Below are 20,677 nucleotides of genomic sequence, written 5' to 3'. Positions count from 1 at the left end.
TATTCGTAATAGCAACTCGGACTAACTACGAAAATCTTAACCCATAATTGCGGGTTCAAGCCCAGGCGAACCCACCTGAATTTTTATGTGCCTTATTTGTGTTTGGAATTTGTCTCGAACTCATTGGAGTAGAGTGGTGGAATATGTTCCTAACCTTCTCCTCAAAGGGATCCTCTCCCTCTCCCACAGTTAGGAAGACCTTATCCCAACTGTGGGAAAGTTACAGGCTGTTATTATAGCTCTAAGTTTAAAAGATGCCGATTAAGCCGCTCTGTCGAAGTAAATGTCTCTTCATACTGATATGACTAAGAAAGTGAAAGGGACTTAAACCGAAGTAATTTATTTATTTGAGTTATTATTTAGCAAAGAAATTAAAAAAATAATTTAAACGACAAAAATATTGGAAAATGAAGGCAAATTAGAAACATTCCTAATTATTCGTAATCGGCTCAAATTAAGAAGCTTGTCGAAGAGTTCTTGACACTTATGATTGATGGCAAGATCCATTAATAAGGAAGAACTTGAATTTACATAGAAAAGATCATAACATTGACCCGGGCTTGGAACTATGTCGATCTAAATTTAGAATATTCCCTAAGGATTTCCTCCTCACGCTTACATTATTCGTATTATACAAATTTTAGTAACTACACCGAATATTATTCATACAGTCACAAATGTGTTATATTAACCGGGTTATGAAGCCTGTGATGAATATTAAACTAAAATTACATTTATTAATATGTGTGTCATACATCAAAATTTACGCCCTTAAGACGAATATAGGATATATTCAAGCTCTCATAGATAGTGCTAAGAAAAGCGGCGGTTGTTCTTTTCAACCTACTTACCTACAAAAAGGAGGAGGTTCGTCAATTCACCGAACACCGGCTCCAAATATAACAATAACTATAACTACGTTATATATTCGTAAACCGACTGTTAAGTAGTCTAATATTTTTAAAAAATATGTTGAATACGCAATTATTTTTATTAATTTTTTGTGCATATTTATTTGTTTTATAATAGTGCATTGTTTGAAGTCGGTTTTTCTTTTTGTTAAAATTTTTATTTGTGTTAGTGTTATGAGTTTTTATATATAAAAACAAATATTTGATAATCCATAAGAACTGGTGATTTTTTTATTAATTTGAGTTAAATATGATAACTGTTTCATTAGTATGTCAATGTAATCTTAACTTTCATAACTTTGTTAATGTATTTATTCTTTCACATTTTTTTTTATTCTCTTAACTAAGGTAAATATATAAATATTATTATTTACAGAAACTGTCTCATATCTTAACTATAATCTTGGCTTATAACCATACTCTAGTGCTTTACATATAAAATAACAAGAATATAAACACAATTTTCAACTACTATTATATTATATAAGTATGTAAAACCCCGTTTTATTGTCTTCATTGTTTATAGAACAGCTTTGGAGGAAATTCCACTTGATTATAATTTCTACACATGTCATTTATAATTTTGATTTAAATTGATATACGTTAAACACATTTAAGTCCGATACCACATTAAAATAAAACCATTGATAGATGTATTTAATTATAATTAAGAGTTTTGAATACTGTTCTTTATGAATTAAGTTTATATATATTTTAGTATACACTTTAATACACAATATGTGGGTTTAACGTGACTACTCTCTACCAGCCTTCTTCAATAACTTTAAATCTACTAAACTATAATTATACGTGTAGTTTACGCGTAAAGTTATGATTAAAACAAAATAAAGTCCTGCCTCCAGTCATAGGTAGGGTAGATAGGTAGGGCGTAGGACGCTTCTTACTTTGAGGAGATGATGTGGAAGTTTGTGAATAAAATAAATAATAATAAGTGTTATACGCATATAGATAAACAAATAAATTATAATAACAACAATACATGATTAAATAATATAAAGTTTATAATGAGGCAATTAACGTCAAATTATTAAATTAAAAAAAAATTGTGTGAATTAATCTAATTATTAATGGTATATAATTGTAATTATTTTATTGATATTATTTTAAAGTTATTTCTATTAACCATTTCTTCCCTTGATTAACAAAACGGTACTATAAGACTCAAACTCATATAGCGTTAAAATATGTTTTATATTTCAATCTGAAAATTATATTTAGTTAAAATTATTCTTATTTGTACAGACTTAGTTTTATTTTTATTTTATGGTCACGTTCAAACGGTTTTAAAGGGTTCTTTGTTTCAAAGTACGAGTGTGCTATTAATTCAGATTAAGGCGCGAGAGAATACCCTTAATGAATAACTAATATAAATTATTGCTCTGGTTTATTTGATTAAAACAAACAATGAATTATTGCACTCGGCTCTTTATGTTAAAAATATTAATGTTTAAGTCTGTTCTTTTTTTAAAAAACCTTTTACATTTATTTTAGGTAACGGTTTGATTCTCATTTTATAATATTTTGTATGTATTGAAATTTTATCTTATTTGTAAATAATTGACTTCCACAGCATTTGACGGACCTTCGAAATTCTATGTATGTAAAATGAATTGGAATAGGTTTGCGGACGAACATATGAGCCACCTGATGGTAAGTGGGCACCCATAGACAATGACGCTGTAAAAAATATTAACTATTCCTTACATCGTCAATGCACCACCAACCTTAGGAACTAATATGCCATGTCCCTTGTGCCTGTAGTTATGTAGTTATACTGGCTCACTCACCCTTCAAACCGGAACACAACAATACTGCGTACTGTTGTTTAGCGGTAGTATCTGTGATGAGTGGATGGTACCTACCCAGGCGGGCTTGCACAAAGCCCTACCACCAAGTGGGACATTAGTATTTTAAATAGAGAGTATTTTTATGATATTCTTCTTTTGATCTGTAGAACATTATATAAGTCCCATTTTTATTTCAAATAAACTGTTAATGTATAAGGTCTTCGAATGTTCTTATTATATTCCATATAGCCGAAAAAAAATGTCAAACTGTATTTGTAGGACATGTGGAAAATAATAACATATAAATTAAATTACGCAAAATGTCTCATTGGAACAAAATCCATTACTTGCTTTCATCTGCGCCTTCGAATCATTTTGTCATATCGAGAATGCGAATCGATACATTGTTATTATAAATTTCTAAATAATATTTCATCAATATGTTTTGTACATTGAATCTAATATTAAACAAAAACGATTCATCCTTCATAATATATCATCGGTATGAGAAGGAATACAGATAAATCTGTTTTTTGTATTGTAAATATAGTTTGATAAACAAATCATAGATAAATATCTAAATATTTGCAAAAAGAAATGATTAATAAAAATGTAGTTTGTTTATTTTTGTAAATCATAATATTTGACTAAGCCTATATTTTTCAGATTTTTTCGTTCCATACATCAAAACAAACTTAATTCGCGAAAAAAAAGAATAGTATTCTTACCTTGAACCACTTTATATTGCAGAGTTTAATAATAAGTTTAATAATGACTTTTCAGCTCCATAATACATACAATTAACACAGCTCACAAAAATATTGTATTGGAGCCAAAACATACATTCCAAATAATATTTCAAATGCAAAAGTTCGTATATTTGTTTTTTTTTTTGTCACGATTTCACGCCTTATCAATGCAATCATGAAATTTTGCATACGAGTACGTTACAATTACAGAAACATTAACTGTTAGAGGTAATGAAAAGGTAATACGATACCCAGCACGTGGGCAAAGCCACAAGCGTAAACACACTAAAAGTAGGTTGAAATCATATCACAGATTTTATTTACTGATTCGTAAATAAAATATCCGTGAAGTTAATTCGTAGTGTAATATATTGATTGATGATTAATCGTTGGTTTAATTAGTGTATTGTATAGTTCGATTCGCGTTTAATTATTGCAATATTTTGGTTTGTTTTGGTGACTTCACGTATTATATGATGATTGTTACGTATTTATTCATTTGTAAAAAAAGCGTTGCGTTATTTCTATTGTGTCATGTAATTATGATTTATAATATTTTAATAATTTATAATTGGCTGTCCCATATGTCGGCATAAGGGACATAATAGATATAGAGATTTAGTACGAACCCGAGATCGAGCTGGAAAAAGTTATGAGGATTTCAGGCGAAAAGTTTTCAGTAACAGTTCAGAATCTAGATATTAAGTGTGCTTATTCTTGTGCTTCAGAAAGCCGAGCCAAACCTTGACAACTGAACTCTTTCCAGTCATGTGAGATTTGCTGTTCCATCGGATTTTGAGTGTTAGGGAATAGAGAGTGTACTAGTGCTTGGGCGCATACTTGTGCAATGTAATGTCCTACGTAATTAGTTGATCTTCCTTGAGATTGACTGCTTTGATATAAGTCTTGACAGTATCATTTTTAGTGAAATAATATTCAATGGCAGAACATAATTAGAAGAGTTCGTTTATAGCATTTAAAAATTATAAAAAAAAAATCCCAAAAATCGTGCATATTGTTACCAAGTAAATTCAACGTACATTTCATACGACAAACTTAATTTCGAATCTGAAAATTCGTTTAAAGATTTTCATATATCGCGTTACGGCCTCCATTAAATATTAATCATTTCAAAAGGTGATCAAATTTCAGCGTAATTAGTTTATTTTTGACATATTAAGATCAACATTTTATCATGTTCCAAAGTTCAGCTGAAATAGCGAGCTTGGTAATTAACATCTTGTATGATATATCAGTGTAATTAATAATAAAGAAAAAATTAAAAACAAAGTTTTCTTTAATACGTTTAACAAAACAAAAAAAAAACGACCGTAAAAGTTATATTGAACAGACCATGATTATCTATGATAATGACTTCTCTTTCAAACCAAACTCTTCAATGACTTTGATGTCATCGACACAGACATATCAAGACATCCAACAAGCAAAATAAGACGAAGATGTGTTAAATAGATATAGATATATAGAGGAGTTCCCAACTACCTAAGAGACTCATAATGATACCGCACATATTATATAGTCACCAAAATTATATTTCCCAATAAAGCTATAAATTCCAGCTGAATTGTACTCATATAAAATTTAGTAACATTTGATCACAAGCTAACATGTAAAGTTAAATAAATTCTTGGAAATAATATCATCTACCTATAAATTTGTTTAACATTCAAGCGAGAAAGAGCATTTTACATTTGCAAAGTATATATGTATGAAGGGTAAATAATTTATAAAAATTGTTTTGAATTTATTTTAAGTCATACCGCATAATATAACTTTTCTATTTAATGTAAATACATATTTATCAACTTTCTTTGAGTGTTATTCTTTGAATAACTCGATTGGATAATGTTAAAGATTGAGGGGTGCGCGTCCCATATGAAAATAAAGTTCATAAATTTTCATGAAAAGTATTATAGCTTAAGTTGTATGTTAGTAGAGAGTAAATCAGGCATTTAAGCATTTCCCTTATTTCTTTATATAATCATCACAATATGGTTTTAGAAGAATTACCGTACATACATTTCTGTACATAGAGATTATTCTGTAATCATACACAGACAGTTAGTTTCATAACGTGAAAGATTTTTCGATATTCGTTTTTCGATAAATTTATTCGATAACACATTTAATAATACTTCATATAAGGCTTTCATCAATGCTGTATATATAAAAGTTAGAAACGATAATAATGATATATTATATATCAACTTTGACATTAAATATTTGTAACCAAAAACAAACTGTCTATATTTCTGATTATATCTTGATACCATTATCACGGACATGTGACAAAGTTTGTGGCAACAAGAAATAATTTCTTGTATTGTATCATGAAGCAAAGCTGAATATCTTTAATACGTTTTTCCTCAAATAAACAACAAAAAAATTAATGTATCTTACGAAAAATTACAACAATAATTTTTCATTATATTTCGTTAGTTCAAGAATATTATGTAAAATGTAACTGTTAATGTATATATAAACTGTCTTTATGCATATTTCCAAATTTTTTTGCTATACATGATCTCTGTTTTATCGTTATTTTCAATTAGTATAATAGTAAAATTTAGTATTGTTGTCTTGAAGTTAGCCAGTGTAACTACAGGTACAAGGGACGTAACATCACTTACCATCGATTTACCCATTAGCCCGTCCGTTTATCTTTACTATGCATTTCATGTACATATATAAATCAGAGTTTAAGCTATTAATTATAATAAATGAATTGTGTAACGTGTGATATGCAATATACTGTAAACAATATAGAATTCAATTTTGCAAAATAACTGAGCATAAAATATTTCAAAACTTAATTTATAACGCGCTTTCCTTTAAAAGAAAAAAATATTTCTAAAAATTCTTAACAAAATAAGAAAAATTAAATATTTCGAAGGTTAATTTCTTTCTCTATATAATATCTAATCTGTAATTATATTCAATTATGCATAAAATGATTTACATTAATTAAACTGATGCCTTTGTAGTTTCAATTAAAATTAATACATTAATAGCATTATTTCAATTAATAATTAAAGCAGTCATGTACAAATTGAATATATATAATATATATTAATGAGTGATTCTCTGACAAATGTGACATACACAATATTGTGTATGTCACATTTGTCAGAGAATCACTCATTATGTAAATTGTAATTTGAAAATAATATAATAAGTCCTAGCCTAGGGATAGCATGTCTAGCGTAATGAAATTGTTTATTGATATTACAAAAAATATAATAATGTTCAAAAAAAATAGGTTTAATAAACTAAGCTTAGGAGCAAATCTGTGCGCTTTCGGCACAAATAGAATCTAAAATATAAAAGAGAAACGAAGAAATTGTTATTAATATATGAAAACGGAACCACTGTATTTTAAAACAATTTTTTATCGTACTTCAATAATTATATCACTTGCTAGACAAAGTTTAAGTCATTAATTTTTGTGACAGCTGTCATTCTAATCAAGCTATGCTTTTGGACTATAAACTCAATAATTGTTTTTGTATTATTTGTATTATGTTCATTCAGATGAAACGTATTGGAATTAATTACGATAAACTATTAGTATTGAATGATTAATGTACAAATGCTCACATTGTAATACAGATACTAGAATGGCTTATACCTTTTTTTGCTTCAAAGCTACAAAAATAGACATATGTCACCTCATACTGTATATGACGATAAGTCTGTTTTAACTGGTTAATTGGAATTGAGGATTTGTTTCATACAAATATAATTATTCGATGTCACATCGTGTCGAATATGTGATGTTAATAAACGTCAAACATTGTATTAATGATTCAGAAGCTTTTGAATTAAGAAAATAGAACTTCTCTTTAGTTTGCGAATATATTTTATTTTTATCATTTTAATCTTATTATTGGCACTATCTCGTGATGTAATTATATCTTATATAGGTAAATATATATGTATGTATTCTTAAATTTAAAGTCAAATAGTGTCATTGAACCCAAACAAAAAGCTTCAAATATCAATTTTTCCAATATCAAATGATGAAAATTTTGTTTTTTCTTTTCGCTATTTCCATTACTCTATTTCCTACTTTTGTAATATAAGCATCGAAAAGATTTTCTAAATAATATCGTTGTAGTATACATCCTTCCGATAATTTAACTCATGAATAAGATAAAATTTAAACACAAAAAAATAAGATAGAACGCTGTAGTTGAAAAAGAAAGACGCGCCGTGAGCTTCATCTCATTAATATTCGATACCTTCGTATTACAACTTAACGATCTTTTAAGAACCTTTCATCCAAGCATCTTAATGTCTGATCTTCTATGTGTCAATTATCTTTCTGGACTTATCTTTAATATAGTGCTTAAAAACGAGAGGCATAACTATAATTACTAAAACATTTCATAATCGACGTTTTAAAAGCACGTGATAGATTCTGAACAAATATTAAGCACGTGGCATGATTGAATGCATGCGAATTTGAACCTGTAAACTTATATTCAAAATATTGTATCCATTGGATTATCTGATTTAAAAATCCCTATGTAAAGATACTTATAGTGGTAGTGCCACACTGTATATCTGCTAGGGCTAGAGCCGAATGAGCCAGCACGTCCGGGAAAGTACCAATCTCTCACTTAAAATTAGCGTAAAGTGGTAGCTACTAGTGGTACTGCGTTTTGTCCTGATCCACCTTCCCCCCAGCCAAAACTTGATGGTTGTGCTGGAACCTTCAAGAAAAGAGCGTACTCCCTGTGTTGCAGACGTTCATGGGCGGTGGTAATCACTTTCCATCAGGCGAGCCTTTTGCTCGTTTACCCCTATAACATAAAAAATAGAGTTTCAGAGTAAACACATAATGACTTACTGAAAGAATTCGAACGGTACTGCGAATTGGTGGGCGGGCAGAGCACGTCACTGTTGAGACTCGACACGCTGACGTCACGCAACTCGCCGAGAGAGGACGAACGCAGCGTCGGCAGCGAAAAGTTCACCTCCTTCGTTCTAAATGGAAAGTTAGTAATCTAATTATTATTATAATTGCTTTCTGTCATATAACAAAGTTCATGAAGGAAATCACACTTAATTCATTAACAAAATGACGAATTGATAATAACTCTTGTTAATTTAATTATGAAAATATTTTATTTAATATAAATAACTATGTAATTGCATTACCATTTACATTGTTAAATTGAATGCTTTCAAATATCATATAAAATCATTTCCTTATGTTTCGCATATAAAAGTAATTAATATATTAGTTCTGACAATAATATGTTATGTTAAAATATCTCGACGATTTAATTTAAATAAAACTGGATGTGAAAAAGGTTCGATCTATATGTCATTTGTTCAGGATGGATGGATAAAGGAGAGTATTAAGTTTCCTGTCGTTCTATTCGTTAAATTTATTCTATTCTATTAAAATTTCATACTCGAAATGGGAGTCTTATTCCGAAGCTTATGGTAACTTAATTGTGTTGGCAAGTAAACCAATGTTATAACAAGCACAAGGAGGATAGCATCTTAGTACCAATATATGTGAATGAGGTAAGTTAATATTTCTTGCAGTGTCCAAAAGTATCTATTTTAAACGAACTTAATAAAATTAATAGTACTTCTTGAAAAGACAACGCAACGTTTTATGTTTTAAATATGTCAAGCTTGATATTGCGTGTTGTTTAATAATTACGCTTCTAATACCCTAAATAAAATAGTTTTTACTAAATTAACCTCAATTTCAGGAAACCATAATTTGTACCCTGAAATAACATTAGTGAATATTGAATATTTAAGGATGATTTTATTGTTATAGATGTATGTTCACGTTGTATTATCAGGGTGTGACAATCGATGCTATTCTGTAAATCCATATGCATCTCACTTGCGATGTATTGGAAACTGAAATCAATCTACATACACTTTTGATTTTACTATGAAAATTAATAATATTACCACATATCTCTACTGAGGCGAATATAAAAGGAAGTAATAGTCATCAAAAACACATAGAGTAAAGATAGGATATAAAATGAGAATAATTAAATATATTAATTTAATCGATGGATCAAATATGAACCTGTTACCAATAATACCATTGTATTAAAAAAACAGTGAGACCATACGCAACGAAAGCTCGTAACTTAACATCACGCCTATTCGTTGACTACAAGACAAAGCACTCTTATTGTTTGCCTTATCGGGGGGGCAAACGTTTAAAGATGGAGGCGAAATTACAAAAAGATCCCAACCATAAATAATGACCTTGAAAAATACTATCTCCATTAGTTTAGTATAATGTATTGGTTTTAATAAAAATTCCGGTAACTAAATAACATTAAAAGTAAAGTAGAGTAAGAGCCTGTAAATTACCCACTACTGGGCTAAGGCCTCCTCTCCCATTAAGGAGAGGGCTTGGAACATATTCTACCACGTTCCTATGCGGGTTGGTGGAATGCACATGTGGCAGAATTTCGATGAAATTAGACACATGCAGATTTCCTGTTTTTCTTCACCGCCAAGCATGAGACGAATTATAAACACAAATTAAGCACATATATATAGTAATGCTTGCCTGGGTTTGAACCCGAAATCATCAATTAAGTTGCACGCCTTCTAACCACTGGGCCATCTCGGCTTGTATAACATTACTAAGTTAAAATATTTATTTATGCATCAAAATCAGATAAAGCGCATAAGTAATCTTTATTTCTGTCGCGTACGTAAAAATTCAATTCGCTGACAAAAGCCCTCAAAGTTTTTTTTAGGTTACCAGACCCTCAAATAAAGTCTAAATTCAAATAGCAAAGTTGAATATCATTTACATATGTATTAAGAATTCCTGTCACACTTGTCGTTGAAAGAAAAATTTGCATGGGTATTTGCTTATTTCAGAAAAATCTCTGATATACATACACCATCTGTTGGAGGGACAATTGAAGTCATATAAAAAATCTAGATAGTGATTTAAAAGTTTTTATATAAGATATCGCGTAAAGTACGAACGTGACACGTTATATAAAGTGGGCATAAAGAAACGATACTCGTTGGATAACATTTCACGGGAATGAAAGAATGAATGTTTTGTAACACAATTACACAGGAGATGTCTTGAATGATCTGTCCCTAATCCATCAAAACTTATCTCACTAATGAGGGTCTGATGACCTTTATACAGACAAAATGCCGACCCAATTTCTCCAAATAACAGGAAAATTATCCTGTTGAAATATTGCTCCATAGATGTTTAATGCGCTGTATGGTAAAGTATTGGATGTTTTTATTTTTTTATGTACTTTAACATCATGATAAAAAGTACATAAAACTGTATATTCCTGTATTTATATGATGTTATATACATGATACGTTAATACAACTTTGTTCAGAGATGTCTTATAAATGATAAATAATCCAAAACATAAAGTAATATATAAATGAATGCTATTAATACATGAATATCAGATAAAAATAAACTAAATATCTGATCAGATAGTAGAAAGGTCACGCACCTTCCAAGTTAGGACTATTAAGCTTATACTCACTTCAAAGTCACAGCTCATGCTTCCCACTATTTATAATTAGTTTTCTGTGTTAAACGTAATCAAAAAATGTGTTTAATAAAATGAATGAATGATAGGATGTACTTTATTGTACACCATAAACAAAATAAAAAAAGCTTAAGATTTAACACAGCAAAAAAAAAAAAGAATACCAAATTAGAAAAATCCAAAAACAAAAATTAAAAAATAAATGTTCATTACAGTGTTGTACAATGGGCGGACTAATGGATAATTAGCCATCTCTTCAGACAGCCCAATGAGAGAGAGATTTTGAGAAAGATCTTCGTAGGCGATCATAAACTTACGTACCAATATTTACACACTAATACATATATAAAGATGTTTTTATAATATATATGTCTATTCTACAGTAATACATATTAAGATAATAAAGTGTATAAAAAGGAAATTAATTAACTTCGTCTAAAATATTAACTGTTTACCATTATTGTAAACCATCACGATATTTTAATTTATAATTTTTACTATTTTTTGTCTCATATAAGTCAATAACTATAAATAGTATGTTATTTCAATTGAGTCACTGTGAAAGAAAAAAGTAAAATAAGGTCAGTGGAAAATTCACAAAGCGTGCGAGGCGCCAATGTCGATTGAGAAAACCGTCTGTCCTTATCAGCGTTAAAAGGAAACAATTATTGACTGTAATTTTTTATAGTATTTCTTTTGAGCTACTACATTTTTGTATTTGGATGTATTATTAAAAAAATATTTACTATTGAAGCAATATTAATGAATTCTACTTGTCTTAAACAATAAAACACCTACCTCTGTACGGTTAGACTGTAAAAAGAAACTCGAAAATCACTGTAGAAATTACAAAAGCAAAAAACATTAAGTCAGGATATGATATGCGATAATGACTGTATGAATTATTAATTTATTAAGATATACGTCTCAAAATGGCTTATCAGTGAAAGTCGATTGTAAACATTATGTATTTCATGAGTTAGATGCATAGAAAAGTGAAGTTAAACTCCAAAAATTTTTGAAACAAAATCTTAAAAGAGTGTTTTAAAGTTCATTAATAATGTTCTCAGAAGGAAAATTCTTAAGAAATTTTATTACAGAAGATATTACAACCTATGAACTTAACTGGCGTTCCTTTTATAAAAAGGTTCTTTAAAAATATGTGCTCTGTCGAGAAGAATACTCATTACAGAAATAAGATAAGAGTTACTGTAACTTAGTTACAAATTATAAACAAAATAATAAAGACTCATTTTTTATATAAAGAACGAATACAAAATAGGTTTAGGTTTAAAGACCTTTATTTCTCAAAAAGATTTACAAGAAAGTCACTTACATGAGAAACAAATAAACAAAAATACAAAAAAAAATGTTGGGACAAAACGGAAATAATGTAGTTATAAAAATATTGTGTGGGTAGAAATGAAATAATATAGTCCGAACAGCAAGACTCATTCGACGTCTTTGCGACCATCGTGTTAGTTGCGATATAAAACTAGATGTGCCACAACTTATATTTTTATTTTAATAATTTAGTTTAACTATGTCCTTTTTTAGTTTATATATTGATTTTTCAATTTATTTATTTTTCATATTACTTTATAAAAGTATTAATGTATTATTTTAATATATTTTTTATTTTTATTTTAGTTATTAATTACTTTAACTTTATTTTGAATGTAGTATTTAAGTAGTCTTTTAAACGTCAAAGCTGATTTGGTATCCTTAATATCCTTCGGCAACTGGTTCTTTGGCATAATATTAAAATACAATTACTTTTAATATTATGCCAAAGACATTTGTAGGAATAGGATTTGTTAGAATTAAATGAGTAGGTGGATGTTCGTTATAGTTTTAAATTTATCTTTATTCTACGTTATAAGGGAATAATAGCTGAGAAACGTTTGCTTAAAAAGATAACTTTTAACCACTTATGAAATGTCAAATGCTGAAAATGTCTCTGTAGCTTCAATACGTATGTTAATTCGCGCTTAGAATCCAACAGCGTTTCTAAAATAATTGGTTATCTTTATCTTTCATTAAAGTTTAACGACGAATTGTAAACATGAGCTTGACGTGAGATGAAATTGTTCTGCGTTTGAAATTTTGAATCGTTTGATTTTTTTTAATCGATAATTTATTTATACATCTGAATATACCTTTAAAAAAGAATAACATAAAATACTAAAAGTATACGTCAAAGCTTCTCTTTGATAACAAATTTTCATTTCTAATTATACGATGTATGAATTCTCACTAATCGCTAACTACAACATACTAATGATGCTAACAATGGTCTGACAGCACGTATTGTTTCAAACGATACCTCAAGTACGTCTGCATGTCCCTGACCTTGAGCTGATCTTCAATTCATGAAGACGAGATAAATATTATAAAACATTTCAAAAGCTTTTTCGTGTAAACGAATATAAGGTAATAATAGAAAAGTATTACTTACAAGTAGCATGAAGCAGCGATGTCATGTGGGGGATAGACAAGTATTGGTGGTGAAGGTACCGGGCTGGGACTGTTCTTGCGTCTGCGCGCGCAGAATACTCCCGCCATCACAATGAGCAGTACTAAAGCTGCGCTTGCGCCGCCAAGTGCTACGAGTGCTGCTTCTGTTGGATAATTTATATTACATTTAGAAGAGATAAAGTATATGTGTCTGAAATACTAACGATGTGAATATTTGAAAAATTATTACAGTGTAATAGTACGGCTTCGAATATAACAACCGATTTTAGCAACGAAAGCAAAGGCATATGGTTGATTTTCAGTATAAGCCATTATTAAATACATCATCATCATCATTTATTAAAATTAATGCCATATCCATCTCTACTAGATAAAATTGCGCCGTAAAAACTAATTAATTTATTTATTTAGACACACCAACAACATAACATATACAACATTCACAGTAAAATCTTAAACATCTAAGTCTTAAATATTAATATGTATGCCACTTTGAGGCGTGTTCAACATGCAAAAAATGTATGTTGTATACAGATCTATATTTATAATTAGAATTTAGTGTGGTTTTTACAAAAAAAAATATTACAAAAATTTTAATAGATATATCACATATATCTAACAAATACAAGCGAATAACAATATCGTGAAAACATATGACATTTCAATACTAGATACGTTTTCTTTCAAAACACTCACACCTGTTGGCTTATATCGTAAATTATAATAATAATAGGGGACAGATCTATGTAGTCGATCGCCGTGGCACCGTATCAGTCTATCATACCTACTTATCATAAATTATTTATAGCAATACTTTGGAGCACTGTGTTCCTGTTTGGAGGCTGAGAGCCAGCGTAAGTGCATGCTAAAGCAAATATTATGGTACCTAGCTGGAGCAACTATGGTGATAAATATTGTCTATACATCTTACGTAGCCAGTGTCTCACGACAAAGGTAACTGTTTACCATCGAGTTACCTAATTGATCTATATTATCTATATTAATATTGTAAATGTGTAAACGTCTGTCCGTCGCTCTTTCAACCGTTGAACCAAATTTGATGAAATTTAGTATAAAGCATACTTGAACACATGACAACCAATATATATCCAATATATCCAATATATATGTTATATAGTTCTGAAAGATACTTGTTACAACTACGTATTAATTTCAATAAAACATTACGTCACAAAAGTACCAACAGAATTATCTTAAAGTTAAAACCGTATCAGTATATTTATATATTGGGGTGAACCAATCATTAGCGTGGTTCAGAAAGTACTGTTTTTTTTTATTTTCACATCAAGGATTTATATCATTTTTTACGATTTAAAAAATAAATTTTCGTCCTCTAATATGAAAAATTATAAATATAATATTTTTCGAACGTATTTTTCTCAGGACGCCATTTTCGTATCTTGAATGAACTCACAAAATAAGAGCATGACATGAAACCATCAACATTTTACGAGCCTCATTACACGATGCCCTAAAGTAGGTACCTTTATGAACATAGCAACTGACATTGTAACAGCATGGTCTTAAAAATACTAATGTATTAAATATATATATTAAGCATACATATATTGAATATTTAAAGTTTATTATGGTATAGGTAGGTAGAAACATGAGGGACATACCACAGTCCGTGGACATCTAGGACAGTGGGCTTGGCACGTTGCCAGCCTCTATTAATGATATGGCCCTTTTCTTAAAAATCGAGCTGTTGTCCAGACCTAGAGGTCGTATGGATCGAATTTGGAATCCTTATGCGATGTGAATTTCAGCGGCCAAAATTAATAGACAAGATATCTGTAATCATTCTCCGCTAAAGATGTGGTAAAACGTGCTGAATGAATTAAAATCTCTCACAAACAGGAGCTACAGCAGAATCTGCTGCAGAAGACGTTTGGAAGGAGATTAATACGACGATTAAATTGACGCCGTTTTAAGGAAAGAAGGCTAAAGGAAATTTTCACCAATGACCTCCGCAAAATACGAAATCTAAGATGGATCATAGCATCTGGTATTTCCGTTGACGGGCTTAGCAGTTTTGTCAAATAATATGCTAAACCAAATTATTGGTGGTAAGTAATCCAAGCCACGTTTGGCGGCACAAAAATTAGCAACAATTGTAGCCATTGCTTCCAAAATTCATAACTATTAGATAATTTGCTTAAGCAACCTTTTATTCATATAATCTATAATATTGAATAAAAGGCCAACGCATGTGTATTTGAGCAACGCCAATGTATTTAAGCTTAATAATATTTAAAGTATTTTATTATTATTTGCATATTAATATTTATATAATAATTATAACGATGACATATTGTGAAATCTCAGCGTGAACAATGCTTCATCAAAATAAATTGCATATTCATGTTTACAGCTCGCCAGTATGTTGACTAATAGTTACATATTCAAACATATAGATCCAGTAATTCTATTAAACTACATATTAATATTAATATTTCAATTAAGTCATAAATAATAAATAAGAAAACAAATAATGTTTACTAAATTTACCGCTATTATCTTTATTCATTAATATTTTTAGTTACCGATCGCTTTGTTGTTTTATTGTCTAGCTTATGAGGTTGTTGATCGTAAGGTTCTTGGTTCAAATTCACTGTAGAAATCATGATTGCGTGATATTTTATAAATTAATTATGATTTTAATTATTTATTGCGATTAAATAGGACCGTTAATATAATTTTAATATCATTAATAGAAAGGTAAATAAATGGACTATCTGATGGTATGTGGTCAACATTGACACTGTCCGTAATTATTTCTGGCTCACCGAAATACAGGAATATATATTATTGCTGGTTGACGGTTGAATAATTGATGAGTATGCACTCATTTCAAAGCTATCACGTATAATTGATGAGTGGGTTGGTACACTTAAAGTCGGACTTTTAACCTGCATACAAACACAAAGTGAAGTTATCTTATTTATGAAACTAGATGTATATAAAAAGTTTAGATATATTTAGCTTTATAGTAAAAGCCAAGTTAACAAGACGGGCACTTTCTCACAATTAACGTCTTATTTGATCAAAGCTTTTACCCTTGTTCCATTTATAGTTTCTTATGAAAAAAAATCGAAATAAAACTTGTGGTTTTTGTATATTCGTGTAGAATATATGTATGTAAATATATTGGTACAAGTTTTTGGTACCTTATCTCCATTGGATCATATAACACGAGTTAATAATTTACAATGTAAAGATCTTTAATTTCTTATAAGATATTAGTATTAAATATAATTGTTTACATTTCATTTGGGTCCCACCTACGTGAGCTATACTCTGGTTTTTATGTCCATTTTTAGTTTTTAATGTAATTATTGTATGTTTAGATTTAAAAATCAAAGTAAAGTAAAATAATGAAGAAATTCATACTGACAGATCGCCTAATTTATCTCAGAATCTTTTATCCAGTCTGCTCTAATGCGGAATGTTTCTTTTTTCGTCGCCAAGTCCCGGAATATTTAAACACACTAATTTAATTTGGGCGAAATTGAGCCGAGATGTTCAGTATTTAAAATAAATGGTTTGGTTCGAATCTACTTAATTTCTGTTTATAATAATTCATATCGCGCTTGGCGATGAAGAAAGATATCTTGAGGAAACCTGCATGAAATTCTGCCACATGTGAATACACCTACCTTCTTTTTCGCTACACCTGTTTTAACCACTCGGCCTTCTCCATATTAATTATTATTTAAAGAAAAAAATACATTATATATTTTTTATATTTGCTATCGTTTGATATAGATTCATCCAGTTTAGTCAAAATTACCTGTACGGAAACGATCGAGGGTCGTCTGATTGTTTGAATTACACGAGGAATAATTGGCTCTGCGAGTAACATACTTATATGGATATATGCTATCAACAAATACCGTACCGTAGTTAAATTGTGAATAGTGCTCAATTGTGATGATAATGGTTTTAGTGAATACAGTTAAAGATTGTAATTAATTTAAGAAATTTAATGTAATTGTTATTTATTTTCACGGTTTACCAATAAAGTTTAACATTGTATATTTAAGTAAACTTTATAGCAGATTGTTTTTGAAATCATTCAAGGAATGGAAAGAGCAAATTGACCGAAGCGCTCTAAGAAATATCAATTAGCCCGATATCATCAGTGCACCATTATACAAAAATATTGTATCCTTTGCGACTGTAATGCCTTACTTATGGGCCACATATCAAAAGCTACCTAATTAGAATTAATGTTCAAGAACTTCTACCCACATGGTAAATCTAGCAACCATAGCGTGCAAGATGTGGCTTGTGTCTCAAATTATACTGGCTCACAGACGCAGCGATAAAACAATAAGCATTGCTATTTATCGCTATAATATCTGGTTAGAGAATGTTTTTATTTAATTCTGTCTGGATCTCATGGAAATCACATGGAATATGTATATATAAGGTTTATCTTAATCCGTCTACGATTGGAATGTAATGTTGTTCTAAAGTTTTAAGGATTATCATCGAAAATGTTTGATGATGAAATGTCCTGTGTATATGTACCTGGTTTATATATGCCTTTTCTATAAGCATGTTTATCTCATTAATTTCATAGGAATAAAGAGTATAAAATCTACACGTAAGCTTTTACTTAATTTATTGATGTATGTAAATTGTTTCGTTAATTCTGTTTGCACAATAAAACTGCCTAGGAATTCTTTCTAATTGCGTAAATTATTATATTTGTCGCTGTATCTTATGTGTATAGAAACTCATTAACATACTACTACTAATACCAAGACTATATTACGCAAAATATAAATAAATTTGGCATTAACACAAGAATTAAACCTACCTCTTAAATTGATACCATTGGCGATCGAGAACTCGGGAACCGTCCTCGCTGTTGGCGTTTGTTCTAACTTCGGATTGGAAGAAGACGATTCCAATCGCCCAAGAGGCTCGACGTTGATAGCCGTTACTGAGTCATCATTTTCCAGAAGTCCATAGTAGTCTCCGCTCTGCTCTGATTTATAATCTTGTTCGTAATCTAAATATTAAAAGAAAAAACGTCATTTATAAAAGAGCAAAATATTGTATTTGGTCACCATCCCCCAAATACATTGACGCTGTATGATATATTAACCACACCTTGCTTTGCTAATGCCCACCACCCTTTGGAACTATAATAACCAAAATGTTATGGGATTTGTGCCTGACTCTCTAACCCAAAATAATTCTCATGATTGCTGTTTGGCAGAAATATTTCTACTGAGTTAAAATTAAAAATGAAGATATCCCAAAATGAAGTTAATGAAATTAAAAAACAAAAATTTTACGTTTAATATATATTTGTTTTTCTTTTAATATAACTTATGAACTGCTATGGAAAATTCTCAAATAAATTTATCTTTATAAAACATCTGCGAGTCTAGACAAAGTTTTTAGAAGACTAAAATTTATGGAAATAACTTATTTTAGTATTCATTTTATCACGTGATCGCCCATTGGAAAATGAAAATTACCTCTGTTTTTTTATTAATCTGTGCAAATTATTTTTGATATTTTAAATACCTATCTGTCGTTCTCTAACCTGTATACTTTGACGTGACTTTCAATTTGATGTGGAAATAGTATCCGTTTGTGTGCAAAAGTTTATTGTATGCAAATAGTGAGTTCCCTGATAACAGAATATGTTCTTAGTATATTAATTTGCTCGTCTAAATAAGTTTTAATCGACATGAAAACTAGTTGTCTGCTTGCGTTGTACATATAAAAAAGCCTATGTCCTTTGTCCTACAACTCTTTTAATATCAAATGTTATTGTATAATATATTAAAAAGCGATAGACAGTTAAGTGAAAGAGATTTACTCTTGCATTTATGATATTAGTACACATCGTAAACAATTACAAAATGGACCAAAAAAGAAGTTGAGTTTCTTTTGCCGATTCTTTGCAGACATTTTGTTTTCCGAGCCGATGGATCTGTTTACTTTGACTATGGTTAGCCAAGTGTAATGCGTTTATTCTTCTAAACATTAATATATTATAAATTTTATAGTGTATATCTATACTCATAGTATAACATGAGTTCTGACTGACTGATTTATCATCGCCGAAGGTAAACTAAAATTAAGGCCATAATGTTTGCTGAGTAGGATCGTTTTATTGAGTATACAGGTACTAAGGAAGGAATTTGACAAAATTCTACTGCTAAAAGGTTGAAATGGGGGTTAAAAGTTTGTATCGAAGTCCATCATCTTTTAGTTAGAAATATAAAACTTAATTTTGGGATACTGATCGAAAATATGAAGACACGTTTTTTAAGCGTTTCTGGATATTCTACTCCTACGGAGTGAATTACACACCAATGTGATACACAAAAGGTCTTAAATTAATGTAATATTTAACAATCTGTTAAAATATATTCAAATTCCACGTAAGCATTGCCGCATGAAACAGCTAGTGTACTATAAAATTTATCAAGATATTCGAGTTAGATTTCAATCGCTAAGTTAAGTATTTGTTCTACATGATTGCCTTTAGCTCGATCTGCAACTGACATAACCTGTCGTACCTATTTTAAAAACTTTGAGATATATGTATACTAATATTATAAATGGAAAGCTGAACCATTCAACCGGCTTTGATGAAATTTGGTATAAAGCAAGCCTAAGAGCCGAATTACACTTTAACCGATGATTGCGGGTTCAAACCCAGGCAAGTACCAATCAAGTGTTATATGCTTAATTCGTGTTATTAATTGATCTCGAGCTCGGTAGTAAAGGAAAACATCGTGAGCAAAACCTGCATATGTCTAATTTCAATGAAATTTTGCCTCGTGTGAATCCACCAAACCGCAGGAGCTGCCTGGTGGAATATGCTCCTAACCTTCTTCTCAAAAGGAGAATTTAGCCAAGCAGTGGGAATTATACACGCTTTTACTTCTACTATAAGTCTAAACCCGAACACTTTCTCATAAACAAAACCCCGCTCCAGCAAAACTAGTATGCTTAACAGAATTAATCTTAAGAAAGATTAATTCTAGAGAAACAGAATAATTTCCTATACATATCCTAAGGTATAAAGGTTTCCTAGGACTAATTACTTATGCTTATTCCTACTCAAAGTTCTGGCACTGACGGGTGCTTAACCTTTGCAGCATCTTACTTCGTCTTTA

The 20,677-nt window shown here is 29.9% G+C and overlaps 1 protein-coding gene across 2 annotated transcripts in view; it reads right to left on the bottom strand.

Annotated features, from left to right (window-relative positions):
• LOC124536906 (synaptotagmin-15-like) overlaps positions 1 to 20,677 on the bottom strand; it is a 76,931-nt gene that overhangs the window by 35,927 nt on the left and 20,327 nt on the right. For both annotated transcript variants that reach the window (XM_047113569.1, XM_047113568.1), the window contains exons 3-5: positions 18,352 to 18,546; positions 13,483 to 13,645; positions 8,342 to 8,478 (exon numbers count right to left, since the gene is read on the bottom strand). In XM_047113569.1, coding sequence (XP_046969525.1) covers positions 8,342 to 8,478; positions 13,483 to 13,645; positions 18,352 to 18,546 — 495 coding nt within the window. The remainder of the gene's footprint in view (positions 1 to 8,341; positions 8,479 to 13,482; positions 13,646 to 18,351; positions 18,547 to 20,677) is intronic.

Source organism: Vanessa cardui, chromosome 17 (genome assembly GCF_905220365.1).
Source record: "Vanessa cardui chromosome 17, ilVanCard2.1, whole genome shotgun sequence".
NCBI classification, from domain to species: domain Eukaryota; kingdom Metazoa; phylum Arthropoda; class Insecta; order Lepidoptera; family Nymphalidae; genus Vanessa; species Vanessa cardui.
The sequence above is the reverse complement of the archived record's forward strand: the minus strand, read 5'-3'. Positions and strand labels throughout refer to the sequence as shown.